This window comes from Homarus americanus, unplaced genomic scaffold, assembly GCF_018991925.1.
Source record: "Homarus americanus isolate GMGI-L3 unplaced genomic scaffold, GMGI_Hamer_2.0 scaffold57980, whole genome shotgun sequence".
In the NCBI taxonomy this organism is placed as follows: Eukaryota; Metazoa; Arthropoda; class Malacostraca; order Decapoda; family Nephropidae; genus Homarus; species Homarus americanus.
The window spans coordinates 2,191,015-2,205,941 of record NW_024716703.1 but is presented as its reverse complement, the minus strand read 5'-3'; the positions used below and the strand labels follow the sequence as shown (position 1 = coordinate 2,205,941).

The 14,927-nt window shown below is 36.7% G+C and overlaps 1 protein-coding gene across 4 annotated transcripts in view; it reads right to left on the bottom strand.

The window, feature by feature from the left end:
- Positions 1-14,927, bottom strand: part of LOC121858226 (hydroxymethylglutaryl-CoA synthase 1-like) — a 55,659-nt gene that overhangs the window by 24,777 nt on the left and 15,955 nt on the right. For all 4 annotated transcript variants that reach the window (XM_042354513.1, XM_042354514.1, XM_042354511.1 and 1 more), the window contains exons 5-6: positions 9,904-10,029; positions 6,325-6,486 (exon numbers count right to left, since the gene is read on the bottom strand). In XM_042354513.1, coding sequence (XP_042210447.1) covers positions 6,325-6,486; positions 9,904-10,029 — 288 coding nt within the window. The remainder of the gene's footprint in view (positions 1-6,324; positions 6,487-9,903; positions 10,030-14,927) is intronic.

Below are 14,927 nucleotides of genomic sequence, written 5' to 3'. Positions count from 1 at the left end.
GAATCATCAGCATAAGAATGGATAGAATTACCGGTAGTCATAGTGTGAAGCAAATCATTGAAAAAAAGAAGGAAGAGAGAAAGAACAAAACCCTGTGGGACACCACTATTGATAGAGAAAGAGCGAGAGATCGATCCCTCGACAACAAATGCCATGGATCAGTTCTCAAGGAAGATAGGAATTAGAGAACAAAGTGGGGGACAGAAACCATAAGAGGGAAGTTTAGAAAGCAAAGACTTGTGCCATACCCTGTCATTTGCTTTGGAGATGTCGATGGCCACGACAAAAGTTTCCTCATAATCCCTTCGAGAGGATGACCAAAGATGGGTGCAGTAGAAGAGCAGATCACCAGTAATCTCACCTGGCAAAAGCCATACTGGTGTTCCGACAAAAGAGATTGGTGTTCAAGGTGATGGAGAAAATGAGATGTTTAAGATAGTTTTAAAAATCTTAGAGAGGGATGAAGTTAGGGCAATGCAGCAATAGTTAGAGGGATTGGAATGGTCACCCTTCTTTGTGATGGGCTGAACCGAAGCATGATTCCAAGCCGAGTAAAAATAAATGAACAAAGTTACGTACTGTATATCTACCAGTAAATACGAGTTAAAAAACACGCATAACACCTCACAGCTTGGCCCAGTGGCCTGGTGGTTACAATGATGAGCTTATCCTAGCTACAATGCCATGATTAATCACTATTTAGGACTATTCTAACAAAAAGACCCCTAGTAACAGTAAATCCAGTGAAATATGGCAGGGAGCAAGGAATTATAACAGCAGATGACACGCTAACTCGAGGGCTGTATACAGTAAGGACACACTGCTGTAATGTCAAACTTTAGCTCTGCCCCATTCAATAACGTCGCACTACCCGTGGTGACCAGAGGATCCCTAAGGACTATGGCCTTGGCTTGGTTGATGTTTGAGTGTTTCATTTTTTAAGAATACTAGTAAGGCTAAGGCTTTTCGGTGGCTAGGTATAACAAAATGAATGCCTTATGATCTCATAGTCCTCCAAAAACTAAGTGATATAGAAAAAGAAAATTATAAGAAAATACCCAGGGGAGGGGAGGGCGGGGGGTTGCCGGGCATTTTGCTGATGACATGGATGAAGCAACTAAATTTTTTAGATTATTAGCAATGCAAGGATATTTACAATGTACAGTATACTTAAGAAAATATAGCAAGTTTCTCTAAGAGTTAAGCATCACGCCCGTTGCAGGTGAATTAACCCTCACGCCCCGGGTGACGTTCCAGAACGTCCGACCAGTGTGCCCCAGGTGATGTTCCAGAACGTCCGCCTATTCCCACCATTGTTTAAATGCCCAGCACGGGTTATCAGGTTCTAGTGTGACTATTTGCCTGTCACACCACACGCTCGGCCACAGGGAAGCTTCCGGAACATAATTACCTACTTTTGTTTGTTTCATTTTCATTGTTTGTCCATTTTGTCATGTTGTATCAAAGTAATATTGTTAAAAGTGGTATAGTTGTATTGTAGTGTAGTATTACTGTAAAATACTTTAAACATCACTCACAATGGACCTTGCAAATTCCAACTGTAATCAGACATACCTAAGTTGCCTCAACAATTGCAACCCCAGTTGCAATATCAAATTCTGTGTCATTACTAAAGAATAACGAAGTCTCTGGTGCAGTGCACTCCAAGATTAAGAAAAAATGGACTCCCACGACGGGGCACTCAAATAAACATACACATAGCTGTATAATGCAATATTAACGCCTAAATCGGTTAATTCGGACAATCGGCTAAAACGGACACCCTTCCCTCCCTATTAGTCCGTTTTAACGAGGGTCGACTGTATTTGAGGAATTATTATTATTTTATGCATTATTTGCTCTACCAAACACAAAGACAGCCAGGCAGACTGGCGACCGACTGGTGAGCGTTGCCAAGCACTTTTTATGAAAAATAATGCAAATAAAATATTCTAAATGAATTATATTTAACAAATAATTATTAAGATCAGTAAATATAAGCATTATTGGCGGCTCGGACACAAAGGCGAGCTAAAAATAGCTGCTACGTGCGTAAGGACCACGGCATCAGCTGTCAAACCAACACTGTCTCCTTGGTTCTACATATAAAACTGAAGAAAATAAGACCCTGGTTGTAGCTGTAGTAAAATTAGTATGGTTGTTTTAAGTAATGTCATTTAATGTGAATAAATGGAACAATGGAAGTAGTTAACAATTAAGGGTAAAAAAAAAAGAGAGATCACGTATGTAAGTGCGCACATGTGTAAACATATCATCATTACTCTACATAAGAAAATGAAAGCAACACTTATTTACTGTTAATATATATTTTAATTAATGTTTCTGAATTAAAAAAAAATATCTACCCACCAGTGGTAATAAAGTTGAAAACATAAGGACAGCCAATAATGTTGTGTGTGTGTTTTTACTTGGATGATGAAGTTGTATTTAAATTTGGAAGATTTTAATTATGTGGGGTTTTTACAGTCTAAATGGGTATCCAAATATGACAGCCTACTGTAAATAGGTGTCCAAATATGAGAGCCTACATATAAAGAAACAAACATTCCTGCATTTGAGACCAGCAGACAACCTTTAGCAATTCCTCAATAGATGGCACTGCAGCACCACTGCCATTAGTATACAAACCACACAGCAGCAAGGTTATTTTTTTTTTGCAATATATCAACAATAATAGTTAAATCAATAGTTTTATAGTACAGTGGTCCCTCGGTTAACGAAAGCCTCGGTTAACGAAATTTCGGTTAACGAACTGCCTCCCATAAGATTCTTAAATTCGGTTAACGAACAAAAATTCGGTTAACGAATTTCTTACGAACCGACCTCAACATGTTTTCGCTTGCACTAGCCGGTCAACCAGCTATAGCATTAGTCCGCCAATACATTAGTCGGTTCTAGGGCTTAAATTCCTTACTATTTTAGTAAATATCAAAAAGTTTATACTGTACTATTCAATAATTTTAAAAGTTTAATATTCAATTTTTTAGTCATTTTAACAATTAATGAACATAATTGAAGGTAAAGAAACTAGTTTCTGGCGTGCCATCCAGCCTGTTAACACACCAGACAGGCGTTAGTCTCTCTCCGTTTTCACTGGAGGTAACATCTTGCTTGAGACTCTCTTCAACTAAACGCTTTTTTTTTGTTTCCAAGCAAATTATTGGTCATTTTGAAATATATTTTACATATTGACAATATATAATGCAGTGCAGTGTTGATTAAAAGAAAATAATCTTGAAATACACCAAGAGAACTAAAATTTTAAGGGTGAAATGGTGCCATGGGGTGACTTCTCTTCCACCCCAATGCCTTCTCTTCTTCCTTCTCCTCCACCCCCATTCCAATTCTAATCATCATCATCATCATCATCCAGGAGCCTTCTACATACACACCTCAAAGTAAGTGTACTTTTCTACCTTTTTTGTTGAATTTAGGCAATTTTCGGTGAGCTGGAACCAATTACCCAAAAACCCATTGAAACAATGGTTTCGGTTAACGAATTTTTCGGTTAACGAACAACCTGCTGGAACAGATTGTGTTCGTTAACCGAGGGACCACTGTACTGTATAGAGAATACTTGTAATTGTTAAGTACGGTAATGAGGTACAGGTTGTACCTCTCTAGTCCGGCATTCTGTGGTCCGGAACGATTCTAGTTTGTCCAATAGGTAGATAGGCAGCTTTTTTTTTTTTTTTTTTTTTTTTTTTTTTTTTTTTTTTTTTTTTTTTTTTTTTTATCTGAATTATTATTATTATTACAGGAGTATTAAATTTTTGCCCCTCAGGCCCCAATGTGGGTCAGTGACCTATGCCCGGGTGGGCTAATCCCCTTAAAAAAAAAAAAAAAGCCGCGGGAAATTAAGGTTTGTTTACATCCGGCAGTTCGGCTGCTCTCTCTCTCTCTCTGCTTGTCTATACAGAGTACAACATTTAACCCTTCAATATATATGAGCAGTAAATAAGTGTTGCTTTCATATTCTTATGTAGAGTAATGACGATATATTTTCACATGTGCGCACTTACATACGAGCAGTCTCACTTTTTTTTTACCATTAATGGTTAGCTACTTATATTGTTCCATTTATTAACATTAAATAACATTACAGGTACTTCAAGCAACCATATTCATTCTTTACATTAATTTTACTACAGCTAAACTCAGGGTCTTATTTTCTTCAGTTTTATATGTAGAACCAATCAGTCACTGGTTTCGTAAGCTTTAACATAAACAATGCCGGCAGCCGTCTCGTCTCCTCTAATATTCCACGTATTATTAATAAATTGTATTGTTAATTTTGCACACACGTACATTAATTCAATAAAAACAAATTCAGAAACATTAATTAAAATATATATGAACAGTAAATAAGTGTTGCTTTCATATTCTTATGTAAAGTAATGACGATATGTTTTCACGTGTGCGCATGCGCACTTACATATGCGATCTCTCTTTTTCTTTACCATTATCGTTAGCTACTTCTATTGTTCCATTTATTAACATTAAATAACATTACTTAAAACAACCATATTAATTTTACTACAGCTACAACCAAGGTCTTATTTTCTTCAGTTTTATATGTAGAACCAGTCAGTCACTGGTGTTGTAATCAACGAAAACAATGCTGTGTCATTTCCTCATGTGTTTTAATGTTCTACATATTATTAATTAATTGTATTGCTCATTTTGCACATATAAACATTAATTCAATAAAAAAGACATTCAGTAATAAACAATAATGAATCTTTTTGTACATAAGAGAAATGACCCTGTTTACACGATTATGCACGTCGTCTGCACGTTGGCGGGCCGTTCAAACCCGTCGAAATTCAAGTTTCCGCCGTCAAAATTTTTATTTATTTATTTTTTTGTGTGTTCCAATAAAATACGTTAAGAATTAAAAACTCGCGAAATTTGAGAAGCTACTATACGACATTTAACCCTTCAATATGTCTTCAAAGAGACCATGACGCAGAGAAAGTGGTGCTAGTGCTTTCAGGCATAAGCACAAGTCACTATCTAACCAGGAAAAGGGTGAATTTCCTTGGTCCGGCAATTTCCATGGTCCGGCACCGGTCAGGTCCCGAGGTTGCCGGACTAGAGGGGTACAACCTGTAACAGTCTTTGTAAGGGGCCGATTTAAAAAACCTCTGCTACAACTCATCAACTAGCATCTTGGAAGACGCATGGTAATTTTCGAGGTATATTTTTGTCATAAAAGTGCGTCTTTTAAGCCGAAAAATACGGTAATTCTTTTGGGGAAAATTGCCCCGATATTCGCAAATTCATTACTTGCAATGACTTTTAAGAATATCATCCTTTGCAAAAACCGGGTTATTCTTGTACTGCATTAGAATCCATATTAATCTGCTCCTCTTGTCTATCCTAGCTCCTTGCCCCATACTTTCCTTCACGTTACTTTTTGTTGTTTGTTCACTTTATATAAAATTCTACATTACTCTTGGTGATTTTCTCTTTCAGGAGTGTTTAATGAACTATCAAGTGAAATACAGTACAGTGAGTTCTGCTATAACGCGTGTTTTGACAACGCGAATTGGCTCTAACACGATTTATGAATAGAGGAACGATATTTGTATAACGCGAATGCTTGTTTGCTGTAATGCGATTTTTGCTTACCATTTCTCCAATTTTGTGGTATTAACTGTGAATATGGTAAAGAAGAATATATCCAAGAAGCGTTCTGTTGATCGCATTCCCGATGATGAACGTAAAAGAAAGGCTATAACACTTGATGTTATCAACCTCAAAATCACCCTTCTCCCCCATCAAGTTATATTCATATTTCTTCACGGTAAAGTGTTACATTTACTGTATGATTTCATTACTAGATATGAATGTAACATTTATTTAGACTGTGCTAATCTTTGTGTTAGGCTAACTACCAAAAATTTTTCGATTTCGAGTAGTAATCTGCACCTAACCCTATTTTCTCCATAAGCCCTGTTATTTCTATTACGCGAATTTCTATAACGCGTTATAGCAGAACAGACTGTATAGCAATTGCATCAATCTCAGGTTGAGTTAATTTTAAGGAAATTTTGAGAGAATTCTGATTGTGTTATCCCATATTTACCAAAGGCACAACTGATTTACAATCCATTGGGCACATTACAACCTAACCCCATAAATAAGCCAGGTACTCTATTATTATCCTTCGACTGTACATGAGTAAATGGACACAAAATATTTGACAATACGTAAAAAGGGTTGAGATAAAATAAGATACCACCCAATAAGGTATTACAGTATCACATCACATATAAACCTTCATCATGGAGAACTTACAATCTTTAAAGGCATCTGATTTCCGGGAAAAAGTTTGGTAGCAGGCATCCAGTGCTGATAAATAACACTGTATTGACAGTTTTCCATCTACAGTTGGGTATTCTGATGACAGGTCAGGCTTGTAAAAATCATACACATGACACATGTGTGATCCTCGAACACCTGAAATATATTTCTGCATTAGAAAAAACAAATATGAAGATATACGATTACTACAACTTTTATAGGTGTAAATTAATGGTTTGTCAGGTTATTTTTGTAAATACTGTATTAAAATAAATGCAACTCAAATATGATCTGCACTAAAACAGGAGCCAACAGGAAATAGAGAGTAAGAAGGGAAAAGAAATGCCAAAGGAAAGAAGCTGCACCACTGCCAAGTAAGAAAATGCTGTCAGAGTGTAGGAGGATAAAGACAAGAAGGGAAAAGTGTCTGGGACTTAAACAGGTGCCAGATTGTGTTTACTTGCTATGAAGTTTTACTTTTTAATAGATCATGTTAACCATCTCATCACATACTACAGTATATGAGTCTGTGTTGGTCACAATACACGCATTACTAGCAAGCAAGCACAGGTTTTTTGTTTTAGTGTTTAGGAAAAAATGGTAATATACCTAGGTTGATTAAATATTAAAAATGGTAGCTGGCCCCCCTCATCATGTGATTAACATTTTAAGTTATCTGAAAGCAATGCACTTTACTCAACCCAAACAAAATAACAATGGCAAAAAGTTTACTTGAATGAGAAAAAAAAAAAGATAATAAATAATGAATCTACGTTATGACAGGTCTAACATCCAGGGTAAGTCTGACCTTACAACGTTGTATCTAGACTGAAAAATGGTTCCCTTTGTACACATGCCGGCAGGTATAGTGTTCTTCCCCTTGGCAGACATTCCTTACATGTGGTAATGTTGCAGTGATGGGTGAGACACGTTTCCAATGACAGTTATGAAAAAGATTTATTTATAACAGTGCTATGAGATATACTGTACTATCTAAGTACTATAATGAAGTCTCAATGAATGCTAAGTATTTAACAAGGTTTTTAAGTAACTGTGTGTTAATCTATTTCACCCCACTTACCATACACCAACATGGATGTATACAGTGGTCCCTCGGTTAACGAGCACAATCCGTTCCAGCAGGTTGCTTGTTAACCGAAAAACTCGTTAACCGAAACCATTGTTTCAATGGGTTTTTGGGTAATTGGTTCCAGCTCACCGAAAATTGCCTAAATTCAACAAAAAAGGTAGAAAAGTACACTTACTTTGAGGTGCGTATGTAGAAGGCTCCTGGATGATGATGATGATGATGGGAATTAGAATGGGGGTGGAGGAGAAGGAAGAAGAGAAGGTATTGGGGTGGAAGAGAAGTCACCCCATGGTGCCATTTCACCCATAAAATTTTAGCTCTCTTGGTGTAATTCAAGATTATTTTCTTTAAATCAACACTGCACTGCATTATATATTGTCAATATGTAAAATATATTTAAAAATGACCAATAATTTGCTTGGAAACACAGAAAAAAAGCGTTTAGTTGAAGAGAGTCTCAAGCAAGATGTTACCTCCACTGAAAACAGAGAGAGACTAACGCCTGTCTGGTGTGTTAACAGGCTGGATGGCACGCCAGAAATTAGTTTCTTTACCTTCAATTATGTTCAATAATTGTTAAAATGACTAAAAAAGTTAATATTAAACTTTTAAAATTATTGAATAGTATAAACTTCTTGATATTTACTAAAATAGTAAGGAATTTAAGCCCTAAAACTGATTACTGTATTGGCGGACTAATACTACAGCTGGTGGACCGCCAAATGCAAGCGAAAACATGTTGAAGTTGGCTCGTAAAAAACTCGTTAATCGAGGGATTGCTCGTTAACCGAAGTTAAGAATCTTATGGAAAGTAAATCGTTAACCGAAATCTCGTTAACCGAGGCGCTCGTTAACCGAGGGACCACTGTACATAGTCACTGATAGCTGGGGACATTTCTGTGATCTGAGTATCAGATGATGGATTATGCCATCCATAAGAAATGGTCAAGTAACAGCAATGGAAGTGTCAAAAGCTTTGTGTTAGCTTTCCTTTCATAATCTTACCTCAATCCAATTGATGCATAGGATCGAATAATAAAAGCTATGTATATTGATATTTATCAACCAATTAATGTCCAATACAACAAAATTGTTTTAAGATATTTAGCAAAACAATCATTATGTTAATTCACACTCTCCTCTATCTAATTATGTTTTATAATAGTCTATACAGACATTCTCCAGGTTACAGAGCACTCAGTTTACAAAAATTCAAGGATACAGAATGCTGCCAATAAGTCCCATTATAAAATTTTTGGGGTTGGGCAAGAGTTTTTGTTATTAGGGAAGGTAACTAGTACGGAGTAACAACACTATTTGTGGAGAATTATGCATCAGGTGGCTGGCACATCTTCTTGTGAGACTCCATCTGTGACTCAGTACAGGGTACAGTACATGTTTACCTTATGGAAGGGTCATTTTTGGTTTACAGAAGATTCGGCTTACAGATAGGGTCCAGGATCGGATGTGGGTACAGCGCGAAGAGGAATCAACATTAAATTCTCTTTTCGCTTATACTGTACTCTCCAAAATGCCTTTATTTTATTTTATTTTAGGGTTTCATGTTATTTCCCAGCCTTTTTAGAGTAAGAAGGCATCATCTGAATAAATATTTGACAATATCTAAGCCACGAATAGCACTCGGGAAAAAAATATCTTCGTGATTTCTGGTCATTCTGCAGACTAAAAATTGGTCCTGTGATAGACTCGTTAAATAAATTTTAGGCAATCCCGAGAGTGCTAAAGCAGCCCTTGTCCATCTATAGTATAAGCTGGGCAACTGCATGCATTCTAATCTCTCTGGGTAGCTGAGGTGCCACAGTGCAGGCACCAATTAGGTAGCCCTCTTTTAAATATTCTCAATCTACTGACCAGACAGACAGACAATAATCCAAGCAAGGAGTATCTCGCTTTTGAAGAGTGTTATGATGGACAGACCATCTAGATACGTGAATGATATTTGTATAAATCCTAGTAATTTATTTACATGATTTACCTTCTTCTCACAATGACCCAAGAACTTCAGTTCATTGTCAACATACTGTACACACACTGATCCTTTTCAAATTTGGTTTCAAATTTTTATGATGTTTCATTACATTGGATCATGTGATATATCTCTTCTCTATTGACATGGCCAAGGAGCATCCTCTCACATTTCTTAACATTGAAACTTGACAGTCATTCCTTTGACCATACCTGAAGCCAACAGTTCTTCTTTTAATGCTTCACACTTCATTTGATTATTAACTAACCTGAATAACTTAGCATTGAACACAACAACAACAAATTTAAATTCTATATCCTTCAACCTTACTAATACTGTATCTCTTTTTCTATTTAATTGTCTAAATTCAAATTCCTTTCTTCTAAAATCCTCCATTAACACTATGCAGTACTGTACTGTAAAATACAGGTATGGAAATACAGTAGAATAAATTCTAAGTTATAACAACAAGCAACTTGGAATGGTGTGGATGTACCTCTCTCCATGATTAATGGGGCATGGGGGCCCACCAACATGGCCACAGCTCCAGCACCACCAGTAGGTCTGGCAGGTCCACTGGCATACACAGCAATGTCTCCTGCAATCACCACAGCATATCGACCTGTAAAACATAATTTGGACAATAATTATCGAAGAAAATAATTTTCTGTCATTAACACATTTTATAAGATGCCTTCCACATTTACAGGAAGGTGGGTTAAAGGGAACCTAAATTAAACACTATGATCATTATATAGTGACATGTCTGTGTGATTATAAGTTATCATTAACATCACTTATGCTTGTTAAAAACTTCCATAACAGCCTCATTCTGCAAAAGAAAATGACTGCTGATTGTTTGAACTATTAACACATCGAATATTGCAGTATCAGATATAAGACAGAGAGCTAAAAGGGAATACACACAGAAAAGAGAACAGAGAATGGAAATGAAGTTGAGAAAAAGACATCACTATGTACTATATATGACTAGTGTCCATGAAGTAAAAAAAATAACAAAATTTAAAGTAGAGAAGGTTCCATAAAAAATTATTCCACATGACATACTGATGCTTTTCTAAACTTATCATACTAAAGCTACTGTTACAGCACAACCTTCTTATACCAATAAGACATAACGTCTGGAAGATGACTCCCCTTACCTGAGTTGATGCTAAGTATTGAAGAGGTGACTTGCACCAGCAGAGGTGGTGTGACATGTTTAACTAATGGCAAAGCTGACCACAGTTAACAAAGATAACTACTGTAGCCCCTCAGTGCCCATTACCATCCTGGCTCTGCCCTCATTAGCTATGATGATGAGGGTTTCTATTATTTAAGGCCAACTGGTTGAATGAGCTGGCTGATTCATTCTAGAGTTGTCAGTTTTAACTCAGACTTACTTAAGAACACTGGTAGTGAGAGATTCAATACCTATGGAATTTTAATGTCAGCATTGTTGGTGTTAGCAGGGTTCCCACTGTGGTCTTGTACTAAAACATTCTGATCTACTCCTGACCAATAGTAAATTTTTCCTAACCACAAAAAATATTCTGACCTTTTTGTGACCAGAGGTAAATTCTTCCTAACCATTATAAAAAAAACAAAAGGTAATTTAAAGACTTCCTTCTTCCCTACAGCTGCCCTTCCACCAATTAATTGAAGAATTTGGTTAAAATAATAATTGGTAAAAAACAATTTCTTATTTACAGTGACAACTTCTGAAGCACTTAATGTATTTTTCCAATCAGTCATATACTGTACTGTACAGTACTCGACAGCTTTGATAAAACCAATTACAGTTTTATGTATACACAAAAATAATCACCCAGTATCTGCCCATCTGGGTCCTGTGTCTGGAAGTGAACACCACGTACAGCAGTTTCAATTCAGTTGGTATTTCTTAATGTGAGTTGCACCAGCAGATATCAGAAATACCAACTGAACCAAATTGCTGTACATTTGTGTTCATTTCCAAAAACCTGACCAAGGTGGATAGATAAGTTTTTTGTGTGTGTGTACCTGTGTATTCAGAGATAATACTGTAGTATGATTTGTGTGTACCATACTGAGATACACTGAGGGATTAAATATAAACTTTTATAAGATAATTATCAAATTTTAAGAATATTTAGAAAAATACAGTGAACCCTCACTTTACGCGGTCAATTGAACCCACTGGGCCGCGTAAAGTGAGAAACGCACAAAAGTGAACAACATGACATACCGGTATGGGATTAATTGAAATAGAGACCGGGCTGACCCCCAAACTCCACTTTTTCCGACACAATACCTATGTTCTAGTAAAAATAACATCTTAATTTTATGATGGTACACGCACAAAATAAATATTTAAGAGAAATAGAGAAATACAGTCGCCAAGTTAATGTCCATTCAAATAATGGACTCAACTCCCTCCCCTTCTTCTCACACTCGCTGGCTCTTCCCTCTTTGAGAAATGTTTGGGGGAAAACACTAGATTTTAAGGTATAGTAATAAATATTACCTCAAACTAAAGTTAGGATAATATACCGTATATACTCGTGTATAGTTCGAGTTTTTAAGACCAAATTTTTAGGCAAAAAATTGGGGGTCGTCCTATACATGCGTAATAGTTTTGTTAGGTTGAACCCGTGCATGATGGGAAGGGCGAGGAGCAACTTTTAGCTTCAGACATGAAAAATATTTACCATTTACTGCCAGTAAACAATGGAAATGTAAAATATGTACCAATTAGTAATGAAAAGTTGTGCAGTTCCTTCAGTAAATGAAGCTCACCAACTTACAATAGGCTAAATTACCTTACAACGTGCTTTCAGTAGTCTATGTTGAAGTTCTTAGCACAGGCTAACTTATCATATCATATATACGGTATCACAGTTCTCATTGATCTACAAAAAATACCGGTAATAAAAACCTTTTCGATATTTCACACTTAATATAATACCCGGTAATCTACTTCAACCTCCTATTGTTTACAACGACGCATGACGCACCACCAGCTGTATCACCTAGACGGTACACGTGTTTTTCGAATCGTTTTCAGTTAAAAAACTGTTACATCACATGTATATTTTACCTTAACTGTGCCTGAATGAATATGTTCTCGGAAATAAATAGTAGTTTTGCTGAAACGTGATATATTTTTATGTAAAATAGGATAAAATACATGACGAAAACTAAAGACTTTACCTAAGCTTCTGTTCTTGAGATGTCACTCGTTTTTTAATAGTTTTCGGTTAAAATTTTGTTATATTACAATGATATTCTATTCACACTGTGCTTGATATAATACATTCACAGAAATGTAATATTTTTGCTGAAATTACATACGTATTAAAGTGGAAAGTGGGATAAAATCGTGACGAAAACAATGACTTTCGCTTTCTTTCGTTCAAAAGATGTTACCGTATTCGCTTTTCGAATGGTTTAGTTAAAAACTGTTGTATTACAATAATATTCCCTTCTAACTGACTTGAATAAATACTTGAATGGAGATATACAATATTTTTGTTGAAACTACCCGCGTTTCAGTGTAAAGTGTCGTAATAATAAATGGTAAACAATTTGCCTTCGGCACTCGTGTTTCATGCACGGCGAGCCTCAGTTTATAGGACGTGGAGCATATTTACTGAAGGTTTTGTTGTTCCATTACCCTCAAAAACGTGGGTCAAACTATAAACGAGGAATATGGTAAATTAACGATTTCTTGGTCAAAAAATCAGGGTCGACCTATAAACGAGGGGGGTTTATAGATGAGTATATATGGTAATTAACATTGCTGGATTCCTTGTAAGACCAGGAATATTTTGAATATAAATGTCATATACAGTGGGGTATGCTATAACGAACGTAATTGGTTCCAGAACCTCGTTCGTTATAGCATTCGTTCGTTATAGGATTAATCCGTTCCAGGCCCCCAAATACAACCACTTAACACTGAAAAAATTCTGTGGAAAATGTAAAAAATACGGTACTTTATCTTACCTTAGTGTTATTCAGCATGCAGGTACCCCTAAACACTGGCACATCACTATCACTTCCACTGGGAGTCTTGGCTTTAAGGTCCTCAAACAATTGTTTAGCCTTCTCACAAATTATAGCTTCACTAATGTTACCACCTGCCATTTCTTTCTCCTTTATCCACACTAAGAGTAAATTTTCCTTCTCTTCAACCACATTACACCTTGCTTTGCTAAGTCTAAAGATTCCCTTAGCCACTTGCACAGTTTTTAACTCCTCTTTATTCTTCAAAATCGTACATATAGTCGATTTAGCCATCCCATACATCACTAAGTTTCGCAATGCTTCTTCCATTCTCACGTTTCTTTATAATTTCTTTCTTAGTTTCAAGGGTTATTAGCTTTCTCACTCTCTTTGGACGATTCATTGTTACAATTGTATACTTGTATAACAAAATAGTTATACAAATAACGCGAATTTCCACATCAAAAGACGAAATTTCAACAATGAGTGGTGCACTGGCTACACAATGAGACAAAGATGGCGCCTGACGCTCTTGTTGTGGGTCGCGGTACAACAATATTCATGCGCCAGGCGAAATAGTCCCGTATTCATCCTCGTTCGTTGTAGGAGTTGCGTTCGTTATAGCATTCTCAATTTTATAGGTAAAACCGTTCGTTATAGGAATATTCGTAGTAGGATCAGTTCGTTATAGCATACCACACTGTACAAGTACAGTACAGTAATCCTGTGTTTTTCACGGGAATTACGTTCCTATAACCCCCGCGAACAGCCAAAACCGCAAATACTCTTTTAGGAATCACTGTACCTGTGGCCACCAAACAGCTCAGGTAGGTCATGCACTTAACCACGCCATGCTCTCCACTCACGGCCCAGTGGTCACACTGATGACTAATGCACTGCCACGCCATTTACTAACATAATTATTTGAAACTAATCATATTGTAGTATAATAATGGAAAAACGTAAACACAGTTATATACAAAAAAAATTATTTACAAGTAACTAAAAACAATTATATTTCGCTGAGGTCGGCAACACCCGCATTGCCAGCCTCTCCCTGCTGTCCCGGCGTCTGCACACCCTCACACAGTCACGCCAGCCAGCACAGTCCTCTTCCACTCACATTCCTCCACTTGAAGACTTGTATTCTGACAAAAGACACAAATGAATTGTCAGTCTTCACCACATCTCGAGCCATAGCTCTTACGACTGCTGAGCTTGTCAAATAAAACTGTTTTTTCCATTAAGGTCATCACTATTCTTGATCTCTTGGTCACTTTAGAGTCTTTGCTAGTAATATTTGCCTTTGATGAGGCTGGCTTACATCCCGGAGCCATGTGGAATGCATGTGGGAGGACAAACAGAAGAGGTAATTGCAGTAGCGTTCACAGTACGGTAGGCACATCTGGACTGAGGCTTCTCGGAGCAGCAGGTGTCTGAGGCGGGAAAGGGTGGCGTCTGTTTGCTGCACCGCATAGGGGAATATCGAAAATGGCGCAAAATTTAAATTTTTGTTTTTAAAGGATATATATA